Source organism: Eublepharis macularius, chromosome 13 (assembly GCF_028583425.1).
Source record: "Eublepharis macularius isolate TG4126 chromosome 13, MPM_Emac_v1.0, whole genome shotgun sequence".
Taxonomy (NCBI): Eukaryota; Metazoa; Chordata; class Lepidosauria; order Squamata; family Eublepharidae; genus Eublepharis; species Eublepharis macularius.
Window position 1 is genome coordinate 41,391,490 of NC_072802.1, and position 25,489 is coordinate 41,416,978.

Consider the following 25,489-nt stretch of genomic DNA (forward strand, 5'->3'; position numbering starts at 1 on the left):
CTCCAGTGTTTTGCAACTGAGTGTTAAACGAACACTCACTAAATTAAATTGCAGGTTGCCTACTTCATTGGAAATGGTGCATTTGAGAATTCTAATATTATACATATCCAATATTAGTCTTCTTGGAATGTCTATAATCTAACAATATGGCTTTTGTCTACAGTGAAAAGGCATCCTAAAACTTCACTACCTAAGAATATATCCTGTATTAAAGGGGAATTTTTACATGGAACTTGGTATTTCTCATAAAGCCAATTCTACAAGAGGCATATCAGCCACTGTATCAGCCACTGCAACACAAGCAGCAGTAATACCCTTAACACCAGCCATCATTAGGTGTAAGAGAAGGCACTCTGATTCCTTGGTTTCAAGTATAACAGAACATGTAAAGACCCTGCCCAGAGTACGTTAAGTGTGACTTGAGCGCTTAAACCCCAGCCATTTCAACAAGACTTGCAGAGGCATAATTTTCTATTGACTGTCTCCTGGTTTAATATTCTTGCTGTTCTGCTACATGTTCTTTGGATAGCAGTACAATGTTTGAAACTTCAAGAATTTTATATGAACGGGAAAGTTTAGTGTTCTAAAGCTCCAATATCATCCAGAGTTAGCAAAATAAGGGCGATACTGTGCCCTTTTGCAGAACAGGCATACTACTTTTGTGTTTCTCCCCTCACCTTAGAAGAAAGTATTTCAGCCCACATAGAATGGAAATAATGCTACTGCAAGGGAACAAAAGCCTAGAAAACTGGCAGCCAATTGGTTAGTTTTGCTATTTGGAAAACAGTTTAGCCACATTGTGGATAATGTAATAGTATTCTTTAAAGTATTAACCACGACTGGAGTGCAAGTATGGTGCAGTGGCTAGAGTGTTGATCTAAGATCTGGGAGATCCCAGGTTCAAATCCTCACTCTATCATGGAATCTTGCTGGGTGTTCTTGGCAAGTCATTCTTTCAATCTCACCTAACTCACAGGGTTGTTGTGAGCATAAAATGGAGGAGAGAACAATGGAGGCCATTTTTTATTCCTCCAGTTATGGATTAAGGTGCGGCATAAGTAAATGAATATTTGTATTGTTCTTTATAAGCTTCATAAAGTAAGCTAGTAACAGTAAAGCTAGAATAGAAATATTCCTATAACTTATTTAAGAGAGAGGGTGAGAGCCTGACTCAGAGAAAAGTACCCTCTCTCCTTGGAATGACAATTTAGACAAGTCCTTTATAACACTATTACAAGCACAACTACTCCCTTCAACTACCAGTGCTGTAATTTGGCAGCACTATTTCAGTCACTGCCAAAACGGACTGCGACTTTGTAGACAGCAAAATTCAAACTACTGTCAAAACTAGCTGTACCGAACTAAAAGACCTAGCAAGCAAACAACAGGTAGCTGGATCTTTGCCTTATGCCACTAACTGATTTAGGGACCCCAACACCACTTGTTTAGAACAGAAACATAGTCAAGACTTTGTCTGTCTCACCAAAAAGAGAGAGAAAGAAAAAAAAAGAGAGAGAAAGAAAGGATGACATTCCTTACGCCATTTGAGTTATAAAACCAGAGCAACACACACTAAAAATCATCAATGTACTTCTAATGGCAAAGGTTTTGTCGATACTACCTGTTGGCTGAGTTTTTTAAGGTAAGAGATAACACTGTAACTAAGTCCACAATCTAAATTATCTGATATCAGATTTGGAGCTCCCATCATCCTTAGGGCTTTCTTTAATGGCTATAAGGAAAACAAAATACACAAGAGTAAGAAGAGAATCTTTTTTGTGTTTTTCAAAGAGTTTTTAAAAAAAATAAAAGAAGGGTCTCACAGATTAGTGTATGTGAAGCTAGGGCAATAGCAGAGTTGATGCTCCAGCTTTCCACTTTTGGAAACAAGGATTCATATAGTACATCTAGCAGTTTAGCCAGTTCACCAAGGGTACTGGACCACATAACCAGCATGGCACCACTCAATGTGGCAATGCCAGCTGTTTCTGCACAAAGGTTAGAGACCCTCATTGCCGGGATGATGCAAGTCCATACTGCGGCATCTTGCCCAAACGACGCAGGTAATTTATACTTCTCCCACCCAGTTCACCTCCCCATATGCTGTCATCCAGGGGTGCTAGGCAGCTGATTGTATTACTAATAGTTAGCACAAAGATCTGTAGTTACTTAGCCCAACCAGGAGGGAGGGAAGCACCGACTTGTACTAGACAGCAACTCCAAAGAACTGTTAAGGAGGGTCCAGCAAAGTCATTCCAAGCTGCAAAAGCATTAAGGACTTCTGAATCCTGGTATGTGAATAATTTTGTTTGGAATAGAGCACACACAAGAACCATTATGCCAAGGCCTATCATTCACCAATGCATTTAGGCCTATCAAACAGGAAGAGGTACATACCAGTAAGTAGTATGGAGGCATTGTTTTTAAATAGTTGTCCAAAGCCTGCCGCCACTTCAAATTTGGCTTAAGTTTGTGAACCTTAAACAAGTCATCTGCAAAAAGGAGAAACAAGTAAAATCACACAACAGGCACACTGTTTCTCTTCTCTATCCCACCTACAGCCGGAAGATCCAGTGAGTGAGACAGAGAAAGGGTGACCGCAATTTACACAGGTCAGTAAATAAATTAATTTAAATGATTATTCCAGATGCAAAATGCCTTAAAGACTCTTAACAGCATAAAAGCTACCAAACTATAGCCTACGGAAGCTGGAATCAAACAAGGCACCTTCTGTTATTTTTCAGACAGGGCAGATAAACAATTCCATATGGTTTGCTGTAAAAAGAATTCAAAGATACTAGATGACCAAGGCTCTCTGTAAGGGGTCAAACTATTCCATACACATTCCATGGCCTTCCACACTAGAACAGGGATGGACTGCCTAGATCAGGCTTCAGTGGCTTGAACTGGTCTGAGTACAACCAGCTGTCATCTTTTGGGCAGCAAATCATGCTCACTTTCATAATGCATGCTACTTTTTTTATAATACAGAAACACCTACATGTAAGATAGGCAAAAATAATGTACTGAATACAGAAATAAGCTAGAGGAAGAATGTGAATTGCAACATGCTGACAAACAGAATCTGGTAAACAAGGCTTGAACAGACAACCCCAGAACTTCTGGTAACGTAAGGATTTCTTTTACATTCATTTACAAAGGAGTTTTTAATCCCACCTTTATTTGCAAGGGGACTCAAGGCAGCTTTCTGTCTGTTAAAAAGAAATTGCAATGGCCTAAAATAAGTGGCCCACAAAAACAGGACAAGTTCTCTTCAGTACATTAGGAAAGCAGGAAGTCTTAAGTAAAACTGCCAATTAGAAAGAGAGAGAGAGAGAGAGACGTCTTCAGACTCCTCCCTTTGCTATTAAAACCCACAATTAAAGAGCCATCGTATGGCACAATACATTCGGTGGAGGGAGAAGAAAGATGGCAAGCAAGGCAAAGCTTCACCGTGTACAGAACACTTCTCAAAAATTCTCAAACCAAGTTTTCCCCAAAGAAACCAGTGAGTTGAGAGGGATTAACTTTTCAACAAGATGCTTAAAAAGCAAGTGTGTTCTCCCTGTGGGGCTAGATATATTCCTCGCCAAGAGGAGAAACACCTCAAGACACGTGCGTTTCTATTTGTCATCTCCATGTTCACAAAGCAACCTAACTAAACAGCCAGCTTCTTGTATGTGACTCATGTAGTCTGGAATCTCCACCCTGCTGCTTTAAGCATCATTAGTCAGAGGGACTGAAAAATGAGAGCCTGCAAAAATACAAGTGAAGGACAGCTAGAGATGCTGGTGAGGAATCTACCTCACATTTTGTTTCATGAAAGCAGGAAGTACCAGGAAAGGAGCTTACACAACACAAGCAGCAGATCCTAATCAGGTCTTTGAAAATTACCTACAGGGCAGGAACACCTGCACTTTTGAACTACAAGCCTTGGGTGCTAAAAAGTGTTAAAAACAGTGAATGTCTGACATGGTACATGATAGCTGTGGAATGGATTTTATGAACAAGCCATAACTATGAATTTCAGGTGAAAAGTATGTAAATATGATCAGAGAACACCACATACAAGATGTAAGAGCACTGTGTTTGAATGAGACTTCCACACCAAGCTAATTTGTTTCATTCCATGAAGGCCACAAGACCTGTTGGCAATGAAGTCATGATGTACCTTCAGCAGAATGTTTAACAAGCATGATTTATTATGAAGTCAGCTACTGACTGAGGAACTATGCTTGCCAAGCTACTTATATAGCACTTCTAGCATGCAACGTGGGTTTATTTTAACAACCCAAACTGCATCTAACTTCAATAAAGCCTCCCTGTAGCAAAAGAAATTTGTATTAGAGAGAGGGAACTGAAGCCAAGCAGTCTCTCACTTGCCCAAGGCCATCTACTGACAATACAATTAACCAGGGATTTTAACTCAGGCTTGTCCATTCTATACCTCAGAGAGCACTGGCTACTTGATCAGAGAATGAGCACTTTTAAGTGACATCCTAACCCATCTTAGGGGTTCTCCTTGACCAAAAGGCATGGTAAAAAAAGGAAGGGAAATACATCCACCTCACACAAGGTGCTCATTTCCTATAAACGGGGGAAGGAGGAAGCAAGTGGACCTTTCTCCCCAACTACGTCACGGCTCTTGTCTGTGGACTTCCTTCTCCCCTTCATATCTTTTAGAACTCATCCTAAGTTCTCAAAACAAAGCAAAAATGAACAAAAAAAAAACAGGGGCCACAAAAGCTGCTGCAAGAATACGCAGATACCACATCCTGAAAGATGGAAAAGAATGGAGGTTGAACCTTACTCCAATTAAGGAAGAAGCTACGAGTCTAGGAGGTGAGCAGCATCAAACATGCACTGGCAGCAGGTGGCTCTCCTCCTCTGCTGCAGAGAAAAAAAGGGAGAGGGGGTGTAAAAATCCTCTTCTCCCAACTTAGCAGTTTGCAACAGTCTAGACTCTCCAGTCTCTCATCCCGTTTTTTAAAAAGGCTGGCCAATAAACATCACAGACAACACAGACAGAGACTACCTTCCTAAGTTGTGCCACAAGGTTATGAGTGACTTACCTAATAGAGGAAGGAGAACAGGATAGTTGTAAGGCATCACAAAGAGATTGACACATGTTAGAGTGGTGCTGGCCTTTAAGTATCCAAACGGATGGCCAAGCTCACTGTATTTTGCGCTGCTGCTGACAAATACCTAGAAAGAACAAAGGGGAAGAAGCAGTGTGACAGCAACCAATCCACTGTTACATTGTGAAATAAAAGTTAAAAGCCAGTTTGGTGTAGTGGTTAAGAGCAGCAGGACTCTAATCTGTGGAGCTGGGCCGGGAAGACGCTGACATAGAGCAGAACAGGAGGTCTGTGGCTGGCTGGCAGACCTCCCTAACAGGGTTTGGAGGGGTGAGATTGGTGTGCCCATGGCTACAAAAAGCCCACCTCCTTGGTTGCCTAGGGGATTGACCCCCCAGCTCCTGGCTGTATAGGACAGAATGGAAGCTCTCCAGATGGCTAGGAGAGCTGCCAATCAAAGGTAAGTGGGGTATGATTAGGGTTTCCAATGGCAACAAATGGTCTGGGCCCATTGTTGCCTAAGGAATCAATGGATTGGCGCCAGCCTGTCTGTAATTACAAATTGTTCACAAAGCTAATGAAACAGGCCAAAAAGTTGTGAATTTGGTGATAATTTCGTGATAACCGCGGCCCCACAAAACACTGTTTCGCGACACACGAAACCACCCATTTTGTGACAAAATTTGCTTCGTATTTCGATTCGTGCCCATGTCTACTACTGTACTGAGATATCATTTAAGCTTAAGTAAAGTGATACTGAAATAAAGTGAGGAAGCAAAGAATGCCAACTTATTTGATACAATATAATCAATAATCATGTATCCTCTTCAACCCCCTGTCTCTTGAAGCTCAGAGCCTCCTCTCTGAGAAGAACTCTACATTATTATTAGTGGACAACGTTCTTTACATTTATCATAAAAACTCTGAGATCAGTTAGGCAGAGGGCTGTGCCTCCATGACAGAACATCTACTCTGCAAGCAGAAAGTCTCAAGCTGTCCAAAGTTATCCAAGGAAAAACCTCATAGCTGGATGTGGATTTGAATGTGAATTTCCCACATCAAAGCCAACATCTACTGCCCCTTCACTGATGTCTCCTCAAAGTTTACATTTTTAAAATAACACAGGCTTGAGATCCTTAGAATGGGTATTTAGCAAATACCTGCCAGCATGCATGAGGGGATTTTCGTTCCAAGATGTACTGTGTCAGGGGTGATGGCTCAAGCTCGTACTTGTCAAAAGGCAGCTTGTCGATAACCATAGGCTCGCAATCAACACAGGAGAACCTCACAACAGGATGGGCCGAGCGGGGAGGCTTGAAAGTGAGGAAAGAAAGAGGATGGAAAGGTCAAACACGTTTAGAAAGGAAGGGGGACCATAACCTCTTTGCCAACAACCACCTACCATGAAAAATTTAGTTTAGGACATTAACAAGCCAAATGTGTTATTCTCAAAAACCCCAAGTCAGAGATAATTCCATTAACTGGCACAAGGAGATCTAAGGCAGGAATGAGCATAGTGGCTTAGGAATTATTGAAATAATGTCTGTAAAGCATTTTAAACACAATATGCATCAAGTACTTTGTCTAAGGCCCCTGTAGGAGGTATGCAAGCTTTATTCCCATCTTAGAAATGGAAGGCCAAGGCATGGTGGTGGGCACATGGCCTCCGAGTGATTTCGTTGCTACAACCAGAGACTTCCAGATCACACATTCTTAATTATGTTATATCAACAAAGAGTTGGTGTAACATTGTGAAGTGTATATGAGCTGTAAGAACAGCTGCATTCAAAGGATGTAATAGTTTTAAGTCTTGTTACATACCAAAGCTGGTGAATTCTGATCAGGCCAAAAGGATTCTGGAATTGGCCAGTGCCCAACAGGAACTCCTGTTTTAGGATTAGGCCGCACGTAGATAAGCTTATGACAGCTGTGCCATGGCTGAGTACCAAAAGAATTGACAGGCCTTGTGGTATCAACAAGTCCATCTAAAATCAAAAAAAAGTGAGGAAAGAAAAAGAACAGAACAGTAAGTAACATGGAGCATTTGTTTTCATTAACAGAATAACTTGTAATAAGCACACAAAGTTTACTGTACCTTCCCCAATGTGTGGGGGGTCTGGTCCTGATTTTTCAAAGTTGATTACAACACCACTCTGAACTTTCTGAGCTAGTGATTCTAAACACTGGTTCAGCATTCTTTGTGTCCGAACACAATATGAGCGTCCTATCATAGATGTCAGAGAAACAATAAAGATGTTAAGACAGGTTTTGGCAACTTCCATTTTAAGTTAAAAGAAACGGACTGTAAACCTTAAAAATCCTGTACAAAAGAACAGCACAAGGAAATAAAGAGATGTTCACTGAAGTAGCAGCATTTGTAAGTACTGCATAGATAGACAGCTTTTCCACCTCGTCAGTTCAAGAAGAGAGCATGCTACAAGGCATAAATACCTTATATGAATGATACCCCCATACCACGGGGTTGTGATGGCCTATGGCTATAGACAAACTCTTTGAACTATATACCTACATGCCTGTTCCAACTTAAATGGAGAATATTTAGTTTCAAACCAATCACTAAATTCAATGAACCACTAAATTTAATCCAGTCCCAATTCCAGGCTAAAAACAGCTGCATTTAACTGCTCCACCATGGCTTTGTACTTCAATACACAAATATCATAACATGATGGTATTCTTTAGTAATCTAAGGGGGGAAAACTACTATTTCAAAGCTGATCAGAGGAAATGCACAATATTTTGTGAAAAGAAGATGGACTTGACCCTCCAGTAGTTTTAATACAGAAATATACAATATCGTTGTGTTGAGAAATATGTCTAAATTGCAATCTTGAGAAAAAGCAGCAAAGCAACTCTGCACAGAAGGAACTTCATGATTTAAAAATGGATCTGGAAGCACCTCACACCACCCTTCCGCCTGGCCTTTGCCACCTCCTCTCACAGACCATATTAATTTCACTTGAAGCACAGATCAGCTTGTTACATTGTTTTTAAAGTCAGACCCTAGAAGAGGCAGTTATTGACAAAAAGAGACAGGTATGAGGAAAAACAAACACTCCTTCCCTTGCAGCTGCAACAGCAGTTTCCATTTTAGTTGCTCTGCCAAAAGGCCTATGCAAGCTAGTATTGATGAAGAGAAAGGGAAACTCCCTATATATGTACACAGGCACTCGTGAAAGAGAGCAGGATAGGCATGGATACACAATCGTAATATACAATGTATCAAAACGAGAATCCAAGTCAGACTTGTGCATTTGAATGTACTGATTAATAGATATTATTTCCTTGACAGCAAACGCAGAGTCAGATTTGCAAAATAAAAAATTAAGCAAAAAGCTACCTCCTGTGACTTCACACATTTGTGTGATAGCAGATTCATCTGTAGGGACACTTCCTAGTTGTTCTGGTTCCACTGAAGAAGCTCCAGGCAAGCGCAACACAAGGGCAAACAGCCTTTGATCCCATCTAAATGGTTCTTTGGTTAGCTCACTCCCAGGCAGGGGGGAATTCAAAGGAAGATGAAGCTAAAAAAAGAAAATTCTTCTTAGGATGTCACTGAAATAATAGATGAGTTTACTCAACTGATAAGACAAAAAACAAAGCAAGATCCATTTTCTGCTAAAATTCTTAACTAAGATGTGTATAACATTCAATTGTGGTGCTAAAAATCTGGAACTGTAACAGCACATACAGAGTTTAATTTCCTATAGGGGGTGCAGTTTCAAGAAACTTAAGCAGTTACATTGGACATGACAGTATTACGTGGCTGACAAGGCGAAACTCTCTTCTCTCACACACAGAGAAAGCTCCCTCACAAGTTAACACTACTGAGTCCTCTGGAGGAAGGTCAGGATGCAATGAATATATCTGAGCAAGAGTTACAATCTGTAATCCTGAATTGTGCCAATAAATGGCAAGGTCAATAGAGTTAAGATTACATTTAGGGTTTAAAACTGTTAAGCTCCCCATGAAGGGGTGGCTTTATGTTCAACACGGCTATTTTGCAACTTAAAAAATTTATTTGGATATCTTACCTCTTCTTGAACACCTGCTGTATTGGTTAGTTTGTTTCCATCTGTGATGGTAATCAAAATAGATGGCTCTAAAAAGAAGGGGTTCCTCCCCTAGACAAAGAAAAGAAAAAACATGTCCAACATTTAAACATGGAAGAAAGGATGATCTATGCAGGCAACTTAAAATTATGCAAACATTATGAAAGAGTATTGTCGAAGGCTTTCACGGCTGGAGAACGATGGTTGTTGTGGGTTTTCCGGGCTGTATTGCCGTGGTCTTGGCATTGTAGTTCCTGACGTTTGGTGCTACACCTCTGAAGATGCCAGCCACAGCTGCTGGCGAAACGTCAGGAACTACAATGCCAAGACCACGGCAATACAGCCCAGAAAACCCACAACAACCATTATGAAAGAGATTTGCTCTGCTCCAGTGCATAAAAAAATTGTGTAAGAAAACAGAAAGAAGCAATACAAGCTGATATTGGGGTGCAGAATGGTCAGTACATGAGAGAGCAAGCCAAGGATATGGTGTAATGTAAAACAAAAAGCCTGGAGCAGACAAATTTATACCCTGGTGCTGATGTGCTATACTGTCTTGTCTTACCACCAGCTGCAGCACATCAGCATCTTAACTTCCAGACAGCCCTGAGACAGCTACATTTCCCCACCCTGAGCAAGAACTCAAAGCATAGCTTGAGCCTGGGCAACATTTTCAGTCCTTACTGATGAGCAGATTCCCCATTCTACCTATATAATTTTTTAACAATTCTACCTATAAAATTTTTAAAGCAATGTCAGCAAGTGTTCTCATCCCATTTATGAGTGTTGTAAAGATTTATTCACAAAAAGTAAAGAAATGGCATGCCAGCATTCAGTACCTGTCCATAGTTGTCTATTCCAGACACCAGTCTGTTGAGGTTTAACAGATCAAATGATGATCGAAGAGCCTGGCCAAGAGTGGTCAATCCAGAGGCTTGCAGATTCTTCAGTTCATTCATGAATGTGGCATGGTTTTCTTTCCATCCAGCCTGTTGAAGGGCAGAAGTCTAGAATTACTTTTACAACAGAGTATGCTTGGGAGGCAAGTTACTGCTGTTCAGTTCAAGCGGACTACTATTTGCATACATGATATGTTCAGTAGAATGGGGGGGGGTGGATTATGTAGCCAAGCAGAACCACCAATCTAAAGAATTCTGAGTATCCCCTGGTTTCTCACTTTCACCCAAACATTGACCTTTTTAGAGTCCCTTCCAATAGGTTAAACATAAATGAACAGTGAAATAGGACCTCTGAATTGCTACTAATCATTCAGCAATATTAAAGGTAGCTGCTGAGTTTCACTAGGTAAAATACCTTTCAAATACTACTTGGAAGCAAACCAAGTATTAATACTAGAAATGAGTGTCCTAAATAATGCAATCTCTCCAGACTCTCTGTGCAGGGAAGGAGATGAGAGGGCAATGCAAAATTGCTGAAAGTATCTGCAGAATTTGTACTTATACTCTTCATTACGTACTTTATTCTGTACAAGACCTAACAAATAACTTTCTGATGCTTCTACAAAGCTTCCCCCTCTGGTTGTTTTACTACATATGGTCAGGGCTTTTTTTGAGGGGGAACACTCCGGAATGCTGTTCCACAACTTCTTAAAAATACCCACGTGAGTGAATATTTTAAAGTTTTCCCGCCATTTTGGGACAGTTGGGGAACGTTTAGGCCTGGATTGGGGCCAAAACAGCCCGGATCGGGGCCTAACTGCCCAGATTGGGTTGGTACCAGGCAGGGGAACCATCCCCTGCCCGGCACTGACCCGATCCCAGCCGCTTCAGCCCCGATTGGGCTGAAAGAGGCCCAAAATGACCATTTTGGGCCCATTTTGGCAGGGATCGGGGCCAAAATGGCCCGGATTGGGGCCGAAACTGCCCAGATTGGATCAGTGCCAGGCAGAGGAACCCTCCCCTTGCCCAGCACCGACCTGATCCCAGCTGCTTTGGCCCCAATCCCAGCCCAAACATGCCCAAAGTGGCAACTTTAAACCATTTGGGGCCCATTTTGGCCCAGATTGGGGCCCAAACAGCCCGTATTGGGTCCGAAACTGCCCATATTAGGTTGGTGCTGGGCAGGGGGAACCCTCCCCCCGCCCGGCACCTACCCGATCCCAGCTGCTTCGGCCCCAATCTGGGCCGCAACAAGCCCCAAATGGCCATTTTGGGCCTGTTTCAGCGGGGATTGGGGCTTACACTGCCCAGATTGCATCTGGTGCCAGGTGGGGAAAGCCTCCTCTGCCTGGCACCAACCCAATCTCGGCCATTTGGGCCCCAATCCCCACCGAAACGGGCCCAAAATGGCTATTTTAAGCTATTTTAGGCCCCTTTCAGCTGAGGTCAGGGCCAAAACTGCCCGGATTCGGTCACTGCTGGGCAGGGAAGCCCTCCCCCGCCCATTACGAACCCAATCCCAGCTGTTTCGGCCCCGAAACGGGCCCAAAATGGCCATTTTAAGCCATTTTTGGCCCATTTCTGCCCAAATTGGGACCAAAATGGCCTGGATCAGGTCAGTCCCAGGCACTGGAACCCTCCCCTGCCCAACACCGACCCAATCCAGGCCATTTCTGCCCCAATTGGGAGCAAAACGGACCCCAAAATGGCCATTTTAATCCATTTTGGGCCCGTTTCGGCTGGGGTCAGGGCCAAAACTACCAGGATTGGGTCGGTGCCCAAGGGGGGAACCTTCCCCTGTCTGGCACCGACCTGATATGGGCCGTTTCAGGACTGATTCAGGCCCAAAATGGCCATTTTGAGCCCATTTCAGCCCCGATTAGGCCTATTTTCGTCAGTATTGGGGCCAAAAATGCCCAGATCATACCACTTCTAGGCGGGGGAACACTCCCACATCTGGCAGTAACCTGTTCTGGGTCTATGCTGGCCCAATCAAGGCCGAATTTGGCATGATCATGGCCAAATTGCCCCCCCCCCCGTGGAGCACGGGAGCATTCCTGGGGCAGCCACGGCCTGTGTGATGACATCACTTCCTGGAAGTGATGTCATCGCACTGTCCCGGGAGCACGGGTGAACAGGGCTCCACCACCTCCCAGGAGTTGCCTCAGGTGAGAGTTCCCCCACCTCTTTCCACAGAAAAAAAGCACTGCATATGGTCAATTCTCATTCCCCAACTCTCAGCTGCATGACGACAAAGCTCTTCTGCCCACTTAGAGCCAGTTAGCACTGGACCAGGTGTGGTTGGAATTTCATTTATTGCCAAAAATGCTCCACTACATACCAGCATACACATTAGTAAAAATTATATACCTGGTACTGCAAAAAAAAGCTTTTTATTGAAGAACTTTTTAAAAGACTTCTTGACAGTCATAGAATAAGAGGATCCCTCATAGATCAGTAACTGGTTAAACAGGAAACTGCGGAAAGCAATTCATGGATAGTTCTCACGATGGGGGAAATGAGCACTGAGGCTACCTGAGGATCTGTATTAAGATGTTTGCTATTTAAATTATTTGGAGTCAGGAATGAAAAGTAATATACACAATTTTTAAATTTCTCTGGATGGTTGAAAATCTACATATGCTTAAGAGCTCTAACAGGATCTCATTGTACTGGCGGGCTGGCAACAAAGTTGCACATACAATTCAATGTAAGTAATGGTCTAAGGTATTTTGTTGCCTTTAACTACACTTATACTGAAGAGATCTGAACTGATGCTGATGAACTAGGAAGTATTTTGCTGTTGTAATGGTCAGCTCAAGGAAAACATCAACTCTGCCAGCAGCAGCAGTTTTTGAAAAGGCCATTTCTGTGCTACACATTATTTACCGCTGAAAATAGCGATAAAAGCACTGTAATGCGTTTATATGAATTTCAGATGGAACACTATGCAGTCTGTTTGCCCCACATTAAAAAAATGATTGGAAAACTGGAAAAGGTAAAGGGTAACCAAAACAATTAAGCAGTCGAAATATGAAGAAATGTTAAAGTATTTGGGATTTTCAGAAAAAGACAACTAAAGGGAGAGACATAACAGAGGTTTATAAATTAATTTATGAGACAGAAAAAGTGGCGAGAACTTTCTCTCATGTAAACTACAGTCACCCACTGAAGGTGATGACAGGAGTTTCAAGACAGACAAAAAGGATGCATTTCTTCACACATCATTTATGGAATTCACTGCCATAGGTATAGTAGTTGCCATTTAGATGGCTTTCAACAGATTGATGGCGATCAGGGCTATCTGCCTTGTTAGCTAAACAGAAATTCTACTATAACACAGTAGACCAGTCCTCGGGAGAGGGACAGAAAGGTTGTTGCATACACGCTTTGCAAAAAGGGCTTCCAAGAAGTATCTAACTAATAAATCTGGAGAATAAGATGGTGGACTAGATGTCCTTTGTCTAGCTAAGCCTTGTTTTCAAGTTTTCTAGTCAAGTTACAGAGAAGTTTTAAAAGCAAAACCAGTTATTTGCTTAAAAACATGGAGGATGGAACTGATCCAGAAGGAGCTGCTACTGACCACCATGAAGTCACACATTTCTGTACCACTTCATGGAACCCATCACCAATTCTCATGCCTGCCAGTGTCCCAAAAGTCACCACCCTACTTCTCATTAGGACGGAATACATAAGCAAATATGGATGGGTATTGCCTTAAGCCACAGCTACTTCAACTTAACAGTATTTATATCCAATTTTCAAACCCACAGACATTACTGCTTTAGTTTAATTTATTCTGGTTCTATTGATAATGCACAGTTTGATCTCCTGGGCTGCAAAATTGTGTTATTTTATTATTTTGAGAAGCTCCTGGTTCCCTGACCTGGATAGCTCAAGTAAGCCCGATCTTGGAAGCTAAGCAGTGTCAGTCTTAGTGACTGGAGGAGAGACCTCTAAAGAATACTGGGGTCACAGAGGCAGGCAATAGTAAACTACAGCTGTTAGTCTCATGCCTGGAAAACCCCAGTAGGGGCTGCCATAAGTCAACTATGATTTGATGGCACTTTCCACCATCACCAAACTCCTCATAAAAGACTAGCTAGTTGCCTGCCAGAACAGCAGACTGTCACAGACAGCAACTAAAAAGATTACAAACACTTAATTCTTCCGCCACACATCAGAGGACCAAAAGAAAATCTGTTGGGTAGTTTCCATAATATCCAGGAACTTGACTCAACACTACGAATGCACACATTCTCTTTGGAGGGAACGGTTTTGTTAATACTGACAAAATATCACCAATTAGTACCAGCACAGTAATTTAATCTACAGGAGAAATCAGACTTATGAAAAGTTTCAGAGCACAAGCAGAAGACATCCCATTATTTCACACTGCATCCATTTTGGTATGACTTAAATAAAAAAGGCTGATTGCTCTAAGGAGTCAATTTTCTTGTTGCCAATTTGGCCTATGCTCTTCCACAGTTCTCGAGAGGACTGGTTCTCATTTTTCCCAAGTTTCTGTACCAATGCTTCAACAATAACTAGTTAAATACAGGAAGGTATAAAGAAGAAGTTGCAGAGGATTTCACAATACACCATGCTATTAATCCAATGATTTCTCCCAAACTCTCATGGAGCATTGTAGCTATATGGCTCATGGGGAATTTGATGAGATGTGCTGAGCCAAATTCCCCATAAGAACTTTATGGAGACATGGCCAAATGGTTCAAGGTAGACCTTTCTATGAAGATGTTAGCAATGGGGCAGATCCTACCCCTCCACTGATCAAAGCTTGAAGCCTTCCATTGTAAGAAGGGCCGTTTAAGTTGAGAGGGACGTTGAATCCATTCAGTCACTGTGGAGGAGTGCACTTTCTCCCTAGGAACTCTTCTCCCCTTCCATTTTTGTGTAGTGTTTCCCTGTGTCAGGAAGTGGACAAGAGACCAACGTTAAGAGTTTTTATCTCGGCTCTCTGGCACACCAAGAGTTTCTCGGGGTGGAAGGAGTAGTCATGAAGATGAGATGCTTTTGGGCTTCTCTTCCCTTCCCCTCCTTGTTCTGATAGAGTTAGTGAGTGTAAGCAAGCAGTTTTCAATGTCATGGACAGGATTTTCTCAACATTCAATTTGCACCCAAAGATCATGATCTTTTTTAAATAAACTTTAGTAACTTCACATAAATCTTAGAAAGCACAGATAATTGGGAACAATCAGCAGAAAGTTAGCTTTTATGCAGAATACTAAAAAAATTGGAAATCTGTCTTGCTAACTAATCCTCAACACACCTCTCCTGGGAATGGGTCCAAGACACAGCTTGACAGGGACTGTCTGAAATAGTCTTGACACAACTCTGAACTTCATCCAACCCATTAGGCAGGATCCCAAACTGTCACAGGTACCCCATAATGCAAAATGGATTCTGTTGAAGGCAACATTTATACCAGTGGGTAACTAGACGTCGAGCAATCTCAAGGCAATTATGAACAAAGGTTTGCTTAGTAGATGGCTAAGTTCCCCTTGACCTCAGGTATCCACATAAAGATAGGAAGAGCCACATTAAATACCAATCTAATGCTGCTTCCAGCATTTCCCCAGTAAAAGATGACACCTAGCCACCCTTGATAGATATTAAAAACCCACTGAGAGGCCACAGACTACCCCATCAAGTTATTTTGGTTTCAACATTGCAATCTGCCGTTGGGTCATAACAGACTTTCACGAGAAAAGTTCATATAAACAGCTTGTACCTGGAGTTCTATTAATGGGAATAAAGTCTGTCTTGCCCATCTATAGTGCCAGACAAGAAAAAGCAGGACCCTCTAATAAATGCTAATTTCAAGTTGTTTGATGTCAGTGCTGCTAAACCAATACTCCATGAGATAACAATGAAACAACTATGTTCCTACCAGCAGAGAAAAATAATCACAGAGGCGTGTCTATGGATTGAGATCCAGAAGAACAAACAAGGAGGGACAGTGAGAGCACATAGCCAGATTGCCAGAAAAAAGCATGCATGTTTTCCCTTATGAATCCAATTCACAGTGGCCAATATTTTTATGCCTTCTGAGGTCTCTGTATTAATGATTTGACAAGCTCTGTCTTGGCAAGTTAAAAACATGCCATTTTGCTATAAGCTACTCATTAAAGTTCACCTGTGAAATTTACACACCATTGCAAAAGAGCATCCTTGAAAGCTAACTGCAACACCTGTTTTTTTTCAAGCATTTATTAAGAGTCCCACCCCAGACAGACAAACACCCGTGTCTTGTAATAAGGAAGACCTCCAAGTCAAACTTTACCACCCCGGAACTGATTGTGGGCTTCAAATGAGTGGAGTAGACAAATTAAAACCATAATAAAAAGCCCAGCTGAGAAAGAAATTCTCTTTCTCAACAGATCCACAAGATCAGAACAGATGAAACAAAAAATAGGAACAGTGTCCAGAGACTGTCATCAGCATACAGCAAAGTGAATAAAATACTGTAACTAGTTTGCCAATCTGAAACAAATAGCAACAAGCACTATGGATTAAACCAGGGGGATTCTGTTCTAAAAGTCTATATGGGTGCCATTTAGGAATATAAGTATTTTTGAACCCACTAACTATTAAAATGTGAATTTAAAGCCATCTGTCTGCAGTCTTGCTAGGCATCCAAATGTCTGTCTGAACTTCTTACCTACTGGCAAAAAACTAAGGAATATCAGTGATGATCATGTTTCAAAATGCTCCTTCTGCTGGCCTCATGTGCAAACACATCAAAAATATCTATAGATCCACAAGACCCGTGCACCTGCACACTACACTGCAAATTCCTCATGCTTCAAAACACAGCAGGAAGCTACACAAACCAGCAAATCTGACTGATTTTTTCCTTCAACACACACAATCTGTTTTGAGAACCAGAAAAACATCATCTACTTTCTGGGGATTAACTTCATGCATAGCCATGGGTTAAAACACCCCAGAAGAACTTGCACGATTATTCTATTCCAACAGAAACACATGGGCTTTTAATGAACTGTGTATTTAGGACACAACGTGCAGCACTACACTGTTTACTGGATGCCCCATCCTATTGATTGCATTCAACTTACAATACGTAATCCACCTCAAGTCTCAGTGAAAAGGTGGGGTATAAGCAACATAAATAAAATATTCATGCTGTATTCATTAGATGACCAGAATGACAATAGAACAGCTCAATGCCCATACTGTGAGTATCACAGGGTTACACCCATTCCGAATTGAAGTCCAAATTTCCAATAGTTCTAAACACAGGAAAGGAACTGCACATAACATTCAGTACACATTAAAAAGGTCTGCTGTCCTCCCTCTGCAACAAGTTTTCTCTTCGCTGCAAATGCATTTTTTTAAAAGAATAAAACCTTTTAAGCAGCAATTTGCAAGCATGTATGCTGAGCATTTGGAGCACTCAATACATATACACAGCCCCATGTTTAGGAACACGAATTAGGCCCACAATGCTTTAATACACTGCATCACCCCCGTAGTATCTTCACATCCAAGTCCACGTTCTCAAAATCTGTGCGTTCTATAGCATCCTATTTGCTTTAAGAAGATCTTGGCCACATATCTCTAGTCTTACACCAAGGAACCAGAAACACTGAAATAAGGATTGGGAGAATGGGCAAAAGACTAGCCAAAATAATAGTTTAGGTCTTAGTGATAGTTTAGGGACCTGTTCTTTTGCTTATATTACTGCTGGAAGCAGTAGCAAAGCTAATCTAACACCATCTGGGATAGCCATATTCCTAACAACCCCCACCCCATCACAACAATGGCCGATGAATAGATACCTGGATGGCACAGCCAGAATGCAAATGGAACTTTCTTAAATATAGCTTGGGAGCTGCATCTTGGGCTGGTCACCTATGCCATAACTATGTTGCTATGGAAAGCTAGTTGGCCCCCAAAGAGTTAACGAATCAAGTTCCACTTTCAGCAGGCATTTACTTATATAAAAAATGTCTACTTCACTTCCAGTCAGAAAATGCAAGCAGTTTTGAAAAACAGGAAGAGTCATCCTAACCAGAGACTGAGAAAGAAAAAAAAAACTTTCCAATGACAGCTCCAGAAGGACTAAGTCAGAACAAGCATTGCCTGCCAGCAAGCCATTCATTTTTCAGTGACCAAAGCAGCAAAAGATGCAGCAAGGACAGGAGGGTGGAAACAAAAGCCATCTTGGAGCTCCAGGCACACATCAGTGTGTTACATCAGTGTGTAGTTGCTATAAACATACACACACAAGCCTAAAACCCAAGCTTCATAAATCTGACTCTGCTGAACTCTTTACCAATACTCTTTAGCACTTCAGTCTCACTGCCTTCCAAATGACTGTTTGCTCTTACATTTCCTCCCATGCCACTCTCCATGCTTAAAGCACAGTGAATAGCTAATGGAGATTCCCCAACATGCAGGTCCTCCATGCAAGAAATGCATAAAGTACATTTACATTATTGCATGCTAGTGAGCACAGCAGAATGTCAGTGCTGAAGCATACTGAGCCCTGCAAAATTCAAAGTACCCGAGTTTCCAAAGAGAAGGGGCTGAAAGAGACAGGGACCATCTTTGCAAAAACTGGGAAAGCACAGGAAATCTGAACAGACTAGACTCCTTCAAGTGTGCTGCCATATCTACATTTACTGTATTTTAACTATGACAACCAAATCATGCCATCTGGCTTCGAAGGGCCTTACCGAGAATGTCTTCCTATAACTAGGTATATGCACAGTTGTGTGAATCCTATGGCTACAAAAGTTATCATATGTATTGGGGAATTAATCCTCTTTAAAAGTGGCACTGTAAATTATTTATTTACTTCATTTATATTTTGTCCTCCCCAATGGGGACCCAACATAGGCAAAAAGAACACTTTACAGACGCAGGAAAGGACATGGCATACAGATACCTTCTTTGGGCAGTGAGAGGCAAGCGGCATTGCAGATATAGTTCCTCTAATAGGCAATAAACTTTTGTCTCACTCTCATATGAGGCTCCCAGTGACCTCCAGGGACTGACCAGGCTTCTATCTACGTAGTTTCAGCATCTGGTCTCTTTGGTTACTCATTGGGCCTTACATGGAATGTCATTTATCTAAATGGCCTGTGGGACAATTTAAACTTACAAATAAACAGAATACAGATGAGCACTTCAGGCATGACAAGGTAGAGAATATTAAAAAACAGACTTGAACTGATGATTCTGTGCTTTGTTGTAACTCACAAACCTGTCACGTGTTGATACACAGCTGAATTCTAACACTTGACTCCCAAGAAGCCTCATTATAAGGAACTAAACAGCTACCAGTCTAAAAAGACTGCAGAGCAGAAGATAAGCAGAGAGAAACCAAGATGTTCAGGGAGCTGAAACATCGTGTTTATATTGTTGATATTGTTTCCAAATTTTGGGGGGAACGGAGAAAATCGGAACAGGGAAAGTGAGAGGAAAATATGCATTATCATTATCAAATTAATGATGTGATAATGGAAATAAAGACACTGCAACTCGGGTTAATTCAATTAAAGCAAGTATTCCATCACACAATGGCCAACTGACTTGTAGAATTCTTTACAAAATGCAGTGATGACCACTAGATGAACAGTTTTAGAAAAATATTACACAAACTCAAAATGAGTCTTTCAATGGCGAAGAACATAGTTCCTGAGGCAACAAAATACAGCAGTTAGTCAACTAAGACTGGAGTCTTAAGTTCCAAGCTGGCCAAACAAACTCAGCTTAGTCTTAACTGTTAGTCTAACCTACTGCATAGGATAGTTTTAAGGATAAAATGTAAAGTGGAGGAAGCTTTCTATCTGAGCTCCTTGGAGGTAGGGTGAGGGGAAAAACCCAACAAATATACACACAGAAACACACAACTGCTTACCAGATTACAGGAGCAGACAAAACTGGGGATGACTATTACCATTAACACTTCATGATTTTCCCAGAGGTATATAACTGATTGTTCATCTTGAAAAATACAACCCTGTTTTTGTGTTTGTCAAATATTTAAGAAACAAAGTCCTGCTAGCAACCAATCATCACTCAGGGCTGCTAGTTTGTCAATGTATCCCCTTGGAAGTCCTCATATCAAGCCTTTCAAGGGAGTCCTACAATAACTCCTACGACTTTTACAGTACCTATCTCACTGCTCTCCTTCCTCGTAATTTCCTCATAAATTAAAAATGGCAAAAAAGCCTTAACTGCCAGTGTGATTTCAGTGCTATTATCCTTTCCTTGCCACCTGTACATACTCTATCAGTTGAAATTAAGTTAGAAGCTTTTCCCTCCCAAACTTTTCTGTTTACAAACAAGACTCAGAACTGTGGCAAAGAACAATAAAAAATTGTCCATTGCAATTAGCTACTCTTCATTTAGAAACACAGATGTTTCATAACACCTCCATGTTATGTTAAACATATGCAAATCCCACACAGGTAATATGGGTAAGGGACATGTATTCAATTCTTTCTGCAGATCTGTCCAAGAGGTAATTTCAGATATATTTGCAACTACTGGCCATTTATCACAATTAACTTGCAAGATTCACAATAAAATGTAGGTGGCAAAGATATGTCATGCACAAAACTTGCAGCTATCTCCTGAGGGGGAGTAGTTGTATCTTGTGTTTAGCCATCATCCTGTAAGCAAGTATCTCTGCTAACAATGGCTGTAGCCTACCCCACATGTGCTCAAGTAGCTCAGCAAAGGAATCATGTGAAGTCAATATTTTGCTATTTGGCTTTACAAATACTTACAACAAGCATGTAACTTATATGCTTTCTGTGGTTATATTGGAGATTAGCTAAGCACTGATTTCCCTTTTCCAAGATACTGTTATCCTCCCCTTTAGAAAGGATTTTAGTGGATTACAGGCAAATTTGTTCCTAGTTCTGTGACAGTTTTGAGGAGCAGAAAGGAGAATGCCATATTTGATTACTGAACTGGTAAGAAAAGGCATTTAAATGTCTTTGGTAGTGCACTGTGAAGTATTGATGAACTGTGAGGCCCTTAACAATCTCATCAGTTTCATTTAATCAGAAGGATCAATATGAAAGAGGAACTTGAAGATGACCACTTGGGGACGTAGATGGAGGGAAAGAACACTAACATTCTTAAGTGTTTTCACTGTTTTAAAAGAGCTGATTGTACATTTCAACTGTGTAATTGATTGATGGAAAATGCAGCATCAGGTTCCTGGGCTTCAATCAGCACAAGAGGAAAACTATGGTCCTGTGTTTAGGCCCACGTTCAAATTCAACCATGGACTCAACTGGGTGGCCTTGAGCAAGCCACTATTTGATACTCAGTTCTTCTTGAGATAGAGGTTGCTGTAAAAACAACAAAGCAAAGGTTTGTGAAACACTTTGAAAACTAAACCATGATATACACAAATTGGCAGAGAGGGCGGAGAACACTGCTAACTCAGCAACAACCATCAATTTTAGGACTGTTTGCAGAGGCATCAACAGTTTGTCAGATTGTCCACATACAGTTCTTCAAACTGCACTAAGGTCTATTCTAATTGAGTATCAACTCAGGATGAAGGAACTACCTTTAAAAGATTGTGACATACAGGCAGTGCCACTGCTATCCAATTCTCCAAAAGGGCATTTGAAATGCTGAGCAAGTTTTGTTCTACACATCAAACAAGCAATTTAAACATTTCATTACTTCATGGACTCATTTCCAGTATGCTTGGATTAACAATGACAGCAAACAGGTACATAGTCAAGCAGTGACAGCACGAATTTGTAACTACTCTGAGCAAGTGTGACTGACAAGGATACAGAAAACATGCTATTTTTAAAGCCGTGGGAAAGAAGGGCAGAACATGAGAGCAACAGCGTTGTTAAGGGTTGCAAAATGGAGGCACGGTACCAGCTATCATTGGCCTATTTTCTACTCAATTCAAAGCCATTAAATAGGAGAGACAAGAAGTAGATTCTGGAATGCTTCCTCAATCATAGCTATTATCATTGCTAAAGACAAACAGTCGTTTCTGTCACTATCCCGTTGTACTACACTACCACATTCTGGGACAGAAAAAGTTAAAGTGTTTTAAAGACCATCCAAATAAAGGAAAAACTGTTAACTTCAGCCTCAAAAATGAGCAGTTTTAAATACATGTCTGAAATAGCATGTATAAATCCAAAAGAGCAACACACGCCTTTCTTCTGAAAACAGCTTCTCTTACAGCCAATCCACTGAAAACCATGGGGTGGGGGTTAAAATACTAGAGATAAAGAATTCCACTGACAGGTGAACAGAGGACTGCGGATCATCCAGGAAAATCTGTCCTCCTTTTGTAGGCAAAGGAAAGGAGGCCACCCCCTCCCCCCAAAATATAGAGGATGAAGAGAAGTTAACACCCTCAAAATATAGATGAATGTCTAGGTCCCAACAGGAATAAAAGGATGGGGGAGGCAACACATGGAATAACCATTCCCCAATATCTAAGATGCTGCTTGGGGCAGAACTTGACTGAGTGAATGAAAACAGGTCTGCTGCCCAAAATAACAATCCCATGTCGAGTCTTCTCTTCTCTCCCTCATAACATGTACTAGTTGGAACACTTACCAAAGTGTTTACTTTCCTATCCCATGTGAAAATATGTGCTATGTTATCAATCATATTTCCATCATTACACATTACTGGGGAAAAAATGAGAGTACAATAATTGCCATTACTGTGGTTCAACATATTCTTCTTTATGTTTAGTTTTACTCCTGTGCAACTACTCTTCCAAAATCCACCTACAAAGAGAACCAGGGAAGTGGAAACACAAGAAGGCAATGATCTTAGCAGATACTTTTGATGGTGGTTCTGGGGGTAAGGGTCAGGGACAAAGATGGGATACAGCACTGATGGTGATTCCTGATCCAAAGGGGAAAGACAGAAAACAAAAGGTACACAAAATACATGATAAAAGAATCACCTCCACTGATTACAACAGCAGCAGAAGCCCCACCCTGAAATAACACTGGTAAAACAATTTGTTAAAGACAGGGATGGGGGACAATGACAAAAATCCCTTCTCTCCATTTAGCCAGTTTGTGTGTGCAAGTGATATAGCAGTTAAGAGTGCTGGACTAAGGCTAGAATGACTGGGCTCCAAATTCCCACTCAGCCAGGAAACCCATTAGGTAACTATCTTGCCAAGAGACAGGCGACTGGTCTAGTCTACCTTGCAGGGTTGCTGTGAACCTACAATGGGTCACAGTTAGCAGCAGTCCTCACCCACTCTAAATGGGCAGGTTTCTCTTATTTTAAAACTGGCTTCTCTTTGTAGTATATCCCCACTGGTCATATTAACTATAAATCTCTTCCTATAGATTTGAGTCCAGTGGCACGATCGAGACCAACAAGATTTTCAGGATGTAGCTTTCAAGGGTCAGATCTGAAGAAGGGAGCCCTGACTCTTGAACACTTCCACTCTGAAAATCCTTTGGTTCTAAGGTGCCACTAAACCCAAATCCTGCCGTTCTCCTGCAGACCAGCACGGCTATCCACCTAAAATTCTCTTTATGGACAAACACTACAGCCATTAAAATGAACTCCTGATGACAAAAGCTTATGCTTTTTTTGTCTTTAAGGTGTCACTGGACTTCTGTTTAATAACCTAGGGTGATTTATTGTCTCCCCGAGGGGAAGGTCGGGAGAAAAATGTGATAGACAAGCACGCGTGTGTAGATTTGTGTGGTTATTTTGAACACAGGGGAAGGCTCTTCCTGGATCCTCACCTCTCCCCAGCGAGGATGAGGAGAAGCCCATTCAGCCTGCGCTTAGCAGAAGGCAAGGGAGACAGGCCGGTCTCGTCCGCCCCTCCCCACGTCGTCGTCGCGGGGCGGGCTGAGGCGTGAGGGGAGGCGCCGCGTACGCGGCGGGCGGGTCGGTCGGTTGTCCTCTCCCCTCCCTCTCCCTCCTCCCTCCCTCCTCCATCTCAGCAGCGCCCTCAGCCTCTCGCTCGCCTCCATACAAAAGCAAAATGTCCGCCATCTTCGCAGGCTGCGCCCCCGGGGCTGCGCCTAGGCAGGCCAAAGCCTGGCCGGAGTAGAAGGAAGGAAAGGGGGGAGGGGAGCAGGAAAGGGGGGAGGGAGGGGGAAAGGGGGGAGAAAGGAAAAGGGGGCGCGGGAGTGGGGCGCGGGCGGCGTCCCCCCTTACCTTAATGCAATAAGGCGCCTCGTCGAAGGTGACCAGCATGTACCTGTCTCCGCGGCTGGCCGGATCGCGGGCCCGCAGCTGCAGAGGAGGGAATAAAAACACGAAATAAAAGCGGTATTTTTGTGAGAGAGAAAGGGACACGTCAGTGTGGGGGGGGGGGGAGGAAACAGCCTCGGCGGCGGGCCCCACCTTCATGAAGAGCTCGACGGCGCCCTTGGCGATATCCAGATAACTGGTGCCCAGATACGCCCGCTGGTTCATGGACGCGGACGTGTCTATGAGGAAAAGGAGGATCGGCATGGTCCGGGCGAGCCCTGCGGCAGGGAGCGGCGGCGGCACAGCCTGCCCAGCCTAGTCTCGCCTCCCTCCTTTTCCTTCGCCCCGCTTCCCCACAGCGTACGCCTTGCCCGGCCGGGCCAGCCGCCCCACTGTCTGTACCCGCCCGTTCTCCCTCCCTGCTAGCTGGCCGGCCGTCGCGGTGGGTGGGTGGGTTCGTCCGTTCCCCCCGCTCCCACCACTGCCGCCCGCCGCTGCTTGCGTGCGTGTGCGACTCTTTTGCTCGAACTGCCTGTATTCACTGAGAGACTCTCAACTTCTCTTCCCTGAGCCTCCTCCACCAGCCGAGAGACCATGTGATCAGAACGCGCCGGCCATTGGCTGCCGATTATAACCACTATTTGCATATGCATGAGGGCGGAGCTAGAAGGAGGCGGGGAGAAAAACGGTGGGGAGCGAGGGGGCGGAGGAGGCGGTCGGAGGCTTCTTTTCCTTTCTGGGGATGATTGACAGGGAAGGAGGAAAAGGTGTTAAGTGCACATCCACAGTGCAACAGTTGGGGAGGGAGGAGAAACTTATATTTGCTGATCATGGTCAAAGAAGGCTATTGCGGCGTAATAGCACCTTTCCAAGCGTGCTTTACTCGAGAGTAAGCCCGTATTGGCGTCAGACAGTAGACCTTTTCAGTAAATATGATTAGCTAATAAAGTCAGAGTTGAGCATGTTTTTAACTAGGCGTGCTTATCTGGGAGCAACCACCACTGAACTTAGGGGGAGGGGGGAATGGGTGGGTTGTGAGGCCTAATCCTATGCCTAGTTCCCAGGAATTTACTGCTCATAAAAGTTTGGTCTAAAGCACAGCTTGAACCCTAACGCACAACTGGAAGTTCTTCCCATTGAATTCAAGTGAGCCTTTCTTCCAAATAAACAAACCGGATCAGGCTGCACGTAAGGAAAGGTGAGGCTGACTGTC

At 42.6% G+C, this 25,489-nt stretch overlaps 1 protein-coding gene across 4 annotated transcripts in view; it reads right to left on the reverse strand.

Annotated features, from left to right (window-relative positions):
- The window catches only part of LOC129341212 (integrator complex subunit 6-like), a 33,194-nt gene extending 8,369 nt beyond the window's left edge, over window positions 1-24,825 (reverse strand). For 2 of the 4 annotated variants that reach the window (XR_008598109.1, XM_054996275.1), the window contains exons 1-11: window positions 24,430-24,818; window positions 24,241-24,318; window positions 9,991-10,140; window positions 9,134-9,223; window positions 8,440-8,623; window positions 7,174-7,302; window positions 6,900-7,063; window positions 6,239-6,391; window positions 5,073-5,205; window positions 2,398-2,492; window positions 1,622-1,732 (exon numbers count right to left, since the gene is read on the reverse strand). Coding sequence is in view for 2 of the 4 variants with exons in the window: in XM_054996275.1 (XP_054852250.1) it covers window positions 1,622-1,732; window positions 2,398-2,492; window positions 5,073-5,205; window positions 6,239-6,391; window positions 6,900-7,063; window positions 7,174-7,302; window positions 8,440-8,623; window positions 9,134-9,223; window positions 9,991-10,140; window positions 24,241-24,318; window positions 24,430-24,540 (1,398 nt within the window). In the remaining 2 variants the exon portion in view is untranslated. Of the gene's footprint in view, window positions 1-1,621; window positions 1,733-2,397; window positions 2,493-4,810; window positions 4,891-5,072; window positions 5,206-6,238; window positions 6,392-6,899; window positions 7,064-7,173; window positions 7,303-8,439; window positions 8,624-9,133; window positions 9,224-9,990; window positions 10,141-24,240; window positions 24,319-24,429 lie in introns of those variants that run through there. The other 2 variants (XM_054996276.1, XR_008598110.1) reach the window with 2 other exon arrangements.
- Between the last annotated feature and the right edge of the window lie 664 nt (window positions 24,826-25,489).